General features: G+C 40.2%; 1 protein-coding gene across 1 annotated transcript; it reads left to right on the top strand.

Annotated features, from left to right (window-relative positions):
- Positions 1–5,161: 5,161 nt before the first annotated feature.
- Positions 5,162–5,728, top strand: LOC110696861. Its single transcript, XM_021874195.1, has one exon. The coding sequence runs from the start codon at positions 5,162–5,164 to the stop codon at positions 5,726–5,728; it is 567 nt and encodes a 188-aa protein (XP_021729887.1).
- Positions 5,729–7,104: the final 1,376 nt, after the last annotated feature.

Raw genomic sequence — 7,104 nt, 5'->3', positions numbered from 1 at the left:
TGGTTGGTACTCTTGGCTAGTGCGAAATGTGCACCATTGTATGCTCCCAAACCCAGTTGCCACCTCAATCACTCGAGAGGCTAGGATTGTTTGGAGGATTCCCGAGGATGACGGGAGGGTTGAGAATGTTATGGAGGAGGATGATTTTGATGAGGACGATGATGATGATGATGGGCATGATGGAGAAGGTGGAGAAGGAGAAGGTGGTGAAGATGAAGAAGAGCAACAACAACAACAACCGCAACAAAGAGGAAGAAGAAGACAACAACATCACCAACAAGACAACCAAGGAGATGCATACCTCCGTGAGATGGAGGCTATGCGTGAGCATATGGAGCGCATGCAAGGTATGTATTCGAACCATCAAACTTTGTCTTTTCAAACTAGCGCCCTATATGACGCTAGTGTACGTAGGGGGGAGGACACTCCTCCGGTGAACTAACCTTATGTACCGCCCCAACAAGGGCTGGTGCCATCTAGGGGTGGTGACAACCTCCCCACGTACCCATATTGGCCCGGGGTTGCGAACCCCGATGAGCCAAGGCGTTTTTACTTTTGGGTTTGGGATACATTTGCCTACTTGCTAGCCCTTTGAACTTTTTTCCCTACTTTTCAAGCCACATATTTAGAATTCTTGAGCCTTTTGTTTCATTTTCATTTTCTCTTGGTTTTTGTGAAGCAATGGTCAATGTTGGAAGATTGTGGTGTATAAGTTTGGATTTGGATTCGAATTGGTGAACAAGGTTGAGTTGTTTATATTTGGAAAATAATGACAAATGACTAAGTAAAAGCCTTCCCAAATAAAAAGGCAAGGACTAATGCTTTGATAAAGTAAGAAAAAAATGAAAAAAAAAAGAAAAAAAAACCATAAAAATTCAAGTGTCTTTCTCCCTTTTATGCAATGAGGACAATGCTCCTTTAAGATTTGGGGGAAAGCGTTTGCGCTTTTTATTCTTATGATTGTAGATTGTTGCTTTGAATAAGCTTGGGGGTGTTAATATGTTTTTGTTTGGTGATTACTCGATTTTGGTGTTAAGATTTGGCCAATCTTTGCTTCACAATTTAGGTTAACCACCTAATTTTAAATTTAGCCTACCTTAACCCTTTTTGCCTCACGTTACAACCTTTGGGAAGACCTTTTGATCTAGGGGTTGAGTCATTCATCGGCGGAGGGAATCATGGGTTATAGCCTAAGGAAAGGGGATGCGAAGTCAAGATGTCGAGTAAGCCAAAAATTCGATCTTTTTCCGGTTCCTTCGTGGAATCTATGAGACGCTCACTAAGGGGAGATATGAGATTAGTAGGGGGAACGCGGTAAGATCGTTTGGGATGAAAGTGGAGTGTGAAAACTAGTTCCTATGCTTAGCATATTTATGTTTCAATCAACTTTAGGTATCTTATAACGTGCATACCATTACTTACTTTAGAAAGGTTGTTATTCATTTGAACTATAGTCACTTTGTAAAGTCCATTTCACAAAGATTTTTATTTTTATTTTGTTTTTCATTATTTGCTCTTTATTCTTGTATTTTGCCTCATTTTTCCTTCTTTTGTTTGTTTAATAAGAGTTATATGTTATCTCTAGGAAACCTTTACGAGAGCATCACTTATCCTCTAGAGCGATCTAGGGGTTTGAATGGCTTGTCTTTTGTTGCTAAAATTGACCGTGATTCCTACGAAAGTAAGTTAGTGTATAGTCTCACCTCTTTCTTTTTCTTTTCTTATTTTGAATAAGCCCTTCTTTGTCCTTTTTAGCCTTTGTTTTGCTTGGGACGAGCAAAAGTCTAGTTTGGGGGAATTTGATGAGTGTCATTTATGGCACTCATAGGGTAGCCTTTTAGGATTATTTCATCTTCCTTTTTATGCTTTCTTATCTTATTTTCGGTCCTTTTTCCTTTAATTACTTTCTTTCTTTCTTTCCTTGTGTTTTTCGTGTTTTCCTTTTATTTGGTTCTTTTTCCCTTTTATTCCTTTTCGTTATTTGTTTTTTGTAGGTATCTAGGATTTGTCTTTGCAATGGAATCAAGATGGGCTATATTGACTAAGCAAGGAGGAAATCATCGGCTTGGAAAGGGCTCAAAGAGGGCATGGAGAGGGCATCAAACCCTGCCAGTCTGCCGCGGGCGCGAGTACAGAAGGCCGTGAGCGCGGGCTCATATGCACAAAAGTGGCAGATTTCGACCAGGAACTCTGCGCGGTCTGGCCGCAGGCTTGCCGCGGGCGCGGGTAGATTGGAGAGCCCGCTCGTCCCAGAGAGACCGCGGCCCTCTGATCATCCTTTGGGAGCAGGGGATTCGCCGCGCTTTTGCCGCGGGCGGGGGTGCTTTTGCCGCGGGCGCGGGCTAGAAAACCCGCAGGCGCGGATGTTCCCCAGAAAGCCCGCGGAGTTTTTAATGGGTTCTGTACCCATTTTTTCGCGGGCGCGGGGTTTATTGGAGAGGGCGCGGGAATCCCGTTTTTCTTCTTTGCCTATAAATTCACTTGTAATTCCTTTTTGAAGATAACTTTTAGATAATTTTCATTAGCTTAGTTTTAGAGAGAGAAGTTAGAGAGAAGTTAGAGAGAAGTTCTTGGTATTGGATTTGTATTTCAACATTGGATCTATTGTGCTTGGATTTCTTCTTTTTCAATCATTAATGTTAGTAAGATTCTCTTCTTCTAGTTCATCTCTTACTTGATTGATTTAGTTTCATCTTTGATTGTTTGTATTGCTTGGATTTGAATTGGATATTGTAGTTGATATTGCTTTATCTTGATTTTGATTTAGAATGATGATCAATGCTAATTCTAGTGATTTGTTCTTGAGTTACACCATGATTAGTGAGTAGATTAGTTGCTAGGGAGAAGGGGAAGCATGCTTGATTGATAATTTGTGCTAGTTGATGATCTTTGATTGATTGAATTGTTGCAATTAAATTGGTTGACATATTTTTGCATGTGATTAATTTGATTAGGAATGATCAACCTATAAGATTAATCTAGATTGCATTGCATTTCTTAATGACATGACCCATCGATTTGAGAATTGCTTTAATTGATTGAGTTTGATTGTGAATTTACTTGATTAGCCATTCATAGTGACCCCTAGTTTGGCCTCTAGGAGATAGCTCTTGAACTCTCTTGATTGCTACTATTGTTTGTCCTTTGCAATGCTTGAATCAAACGAAGAAATTGTCGATTAGCACGATTATTGAATTAACATGTGGAACTAATATCCCTAGCATTTAGCCTTTTGAATTACTTGATTAGTCTAATTTTGCTATCATAACACCAATCATTTTCTCACTTCAATCTTCGAAATAGCTTGATTTAGGCTAAAGATAACACGAACTAACTCCTTTGGGTTTAACCCTGTACTTACCTATACTTGTTTTAGGTTGGTTTAGGACTTTATAAATAGTATTTGATTTTGGGATAGGAAATTAACGACTAGTTTATTCCTCTATCAAAATGGCGCCGTTTCCGGGGAGTGAGATTGGTGCTTAGCTTTAGTTGTTGAGTCTATTTCATTTTAATTGAAAAAAAAAATACAAAAAGATTTTGTTTCTTAAGGCTACATTTGTAGCCGTGCTACTAATATTTTCATTGAAGTTTTGCATGCATAGAGCTCGTGATCGATCCATTGTGCCTTTTGACCCGGAAATCGAAAGGACTCTTTCGAGGAGAAGAATTGCTAGTAGATCCTTTGAATTTAGTTCTTCAAGCGAAGAGGGATTTGAAGAAGAACTAGGCATGGGAGATAAACCAAGACTTGGTTTGAAAGATTTGTGAATTCCCGGTGCGTACAAGTTTGAGAGAGGAATTGCTCCACCTACAACACCGGCGAATGACTTCGAAATTAGGCCGGCTATGATTGCTTTGATCAAAAGGAGACAATATAGGAGCTAAGAATGAGAGTCCGTTGAACCATCTCAAGGAGTTCGAAAAGTATTGCAACAATATCAAAGTGAACGGAGTTTCTCAATAATTCATCCGGCTAAAGTTGTTTCCATTTTTCACTCATAGACCAAGCCTTGGAGTGGTTGGATAAGGAGGTAAAGCCAAATTCCCTTCGAACATCGGATGAAGTCACCAAGGAATTCTTGTCCCGATTCTACCCACAAAAGAAAACGGCGGAGGCTAGAACTTTGATTCAAGGGTTCAAGCAAAGACCTAATGAAAGCCTCTACGAAGCATGGGAGAGGTATAAAAAGTATCAAAGGGAATGTCCCCACCACAGAATTCCAACTTATCAAGTCATTCAAATTTTCTATGGTGGCCTAAGTCCTCAAGGAAAATCATGCCTTGATGGGGGTGTCGGAGGTCCCATAATGAATCGGACGGAAGAGGAAGTGGTGGACATTATAGAGGATGTGGTTAAGTACTATAGAGATTGGAAAGATGGTGAGAGGGATTCAACTATCAAGAGTGGCTCTTCGGTGTACTCTATAGACCATCTAAATGCGATCAACAACTTATTCTCACAAATGACAAACTTGGGGAAAGAAATGACCGCAATCAAGGCCAAGTTGGAGGGTTCCTTTTCTTCTCAAGCTTCAAGTTCTCCCTCCCAATTTAAGGGGAGAGGTACCTTTTCTAACTCTCAACCCCCTCCCTCTTCAAATAATATGCCTAGTGGTTGCTTGTTTTGTGATGCATGTGGATCTTATGATCATGACTCTTGTAATTTCCCTCATGTTTCTCCGGAATGTGGTGATGATTTTGATAACAGTGAGAGTGAGCATGTGAATTATGTGTCAAATAATAATGTTCAAAGATTTGATAATCAAAGAGGTCAATGGAATAGGAATTACCAAAACCAAGGTAATTTTGACAACTATAACCCAGGTGGTGGTTATAGGAACCAAGGGAACCAAAGTTCTCGTGGAAACTATAACAATCAAGGTTATAGTAGTCAAAATCAAAATAAATTATGGTAATCAAAACCAAAGTTATGGAAATCATAACCAAGGTATTGGAAACCGTAATCAAGGTTATGGTCAAAATCAAAATAGGGTAATTGGAACAATCAAGGTAGGGGCAATTTTCAAAATAATTCTCAAAGAGTCCCCCGCCCGGGTTTGTTCCAAAGACTCAAGGTGAAAATTCCTATTCACAATCTTCTTCTAGGACCTATTTGGAGGAAATAATTGAAAATCAAACCAAGTTGTTGAACACATATATGGCCGTTAGTGACAAGAAGTTCAATGAAATGATGACCCACAACAAAATGCTCGAAAACCAAATTTCTCAACTTGCTAGTGCTTTGAAAGACCAAGCAAGCCCTTCTTCTTTACCTTCCCAAGGCCTAGATCCTAAGAAACCCGTGAATGCTATTGTTACAAGGAGTGGTAAGGTTCTTGAGGAGAGATTGCATAGGAGGAGTGATAACAAGGAGGTCTCCAAGGAAGTTTTGATTGAGAATGAGGGAAGTAGAGCATCTTTAGATGAGGTTGTGGTTGAGACACCAAGAGAGGTGAGAGTAGAGAAAGAGATTTTGAAACCCAAGCTCCCTTATCCCCAAAAATTCATGAGACACAAATTAGATGAGCAATTTGGGAGATTTATTGATATGCTCAAACAACTTCACCTTTCTCTACCTTTCACCGATGTGATCAACCAAATGCCTAATTATGCCAAATTCCTCAAATACATTTTGAGCGGAAAGAGGACTTGTGATGTTGTGGAGACAATCAATTTGACTGAAAATTGTAGTGCGATCATCATGAACAAAATACCACCTAAGTAGAAAGACCCCGGAAACTTTTCCATCCCTTGTGCTATTAGCAAGATGCAATTTGATAATGCCTTATGTGATTTAGGAGCTAGTGTAAGCTTAATGCCATATTCGGTTTATCAAAGACTTGATCTAGGGGAACTCTTACCTTCTAACATTACCTTGCAACTAGCCGATAGGTCAATCAAATTTCCAAAAGGTAAAGTGGACGATGTTCCATTGAGGGTTGGGAAGTTTGTGTTCTCGGTGGATTTTGTTGTCTTAGAAATGGATGAAGATGCTACCAATCCAATTATTCTAGGTAGACCCTTTCTTGCTACCTCGGGTGCTATGATAGATGTAAAGTGTGCAAAGATTTCCCTTAAGGTAGGAGATGAGGTCATAGAATTCGATTTGAATAAAACCATAAAATATTCAAGTTCTTCTCTTGAAAATTGCATGATGATTGACTCTCTTGATCATGTTGTGTCTTCCATGCATGAGCACTTGCTCACCTCTAACGACGCTCTTGAGAATGTTTTGTTGAACAAAGACAAGCTAGGTGTACCATGCAAGGAGGTAGTATTGTATGAGGAATTGCTTAATGGAAGCATGGAGGAAGTGGATGAACAATTGTGCTTGAAGATCTAAAGCCATGAAGCCTTGCAAGAGGCCGCAACAAAAGAAGGTAAAGGTGTGCCTATGGTAGAGCTCAAACCTCTACCATCACACCTTAGGTATGAATTCTTAGGCCCAAATTCCACTTACCCCGTAATTGTTAGTGCATCCTTGAGCGAGAGCCAAGCTCAAGGGTTATGTTGTGTCTTGAGAAAGCACCAAGGTGCTTTGGGCTATACTATCGATGATCTTAAAGGTATAAGCCCCACTTTGTGTACGCACCACATAACTCTTGAGGAAGGCACCCTTCCTTCTATTGAACGACAAAGAAAGCTACACCCTCAAATGGGAGAGGTGGTGAAAAAAGAGATCACTAAGCTCTTGGATGCGGGAATCATATTCCCCATCTCAAGCTCTAGGTGAGTTTCTCCCGTTCATGTCGTTCCTAAGAAGGGGGGTATGACCGTAGTCAAGAATGAGAGTGGTGAGCTCATTCCAACTAGGACGGTCACCGGTTGGAGGATGTGTATAGACTATAGACGTCTAAATACATCCACCAAAAAGGATCATTTTCCCCTTCCATTCATTGATCAAATGTTAGAGAGACTAACAAGGCACAAGTTCTATTTCTTCCTCGATGGCTATTCGGGATATTTCCAAATTCCAATCCACCCCGAAGATCAAGAGAAAACAACATTTACATGCCCCTATGGGACCTTTGCCTATAGGAGAATACCCTTTGGCCTTTGTAATGCCCCTGCAACTTTCCAAAGATGCGTGATGAGCATTTT

This window comes from Chenopodium quinoa, unplaced genomic scaffold (genome assembly GCF_001683475.1).
Source record: "Chenopodium quinoa cultivar QQ74 unplaced genomic scaffold, ASM168347v1, whole genome shotgun sequence".
Taxonomy (NCBI): Eukaryota; Viridiplantae; Streptophyta; class Magnoliopsida; order Caryophyllales; family Amaranthaceae; genus Chenopodium; species Chenopodium quinoa.
The sequence above is the reverse complement of the archived record's forward strand: the minus strand, read 5'-3'. Positions and strand labels throughout refer to the sequence as shown.

Bases quoted from the DNA above. Each gene is read 5' to 3' on its own strand.
- LOC110696861 (XM_021874195.1), top strand. From the start codon at position 5,162: ATGGCCGTTAGTGACAAGAAGTTCAATGAAATGATGACCCACAACAAA.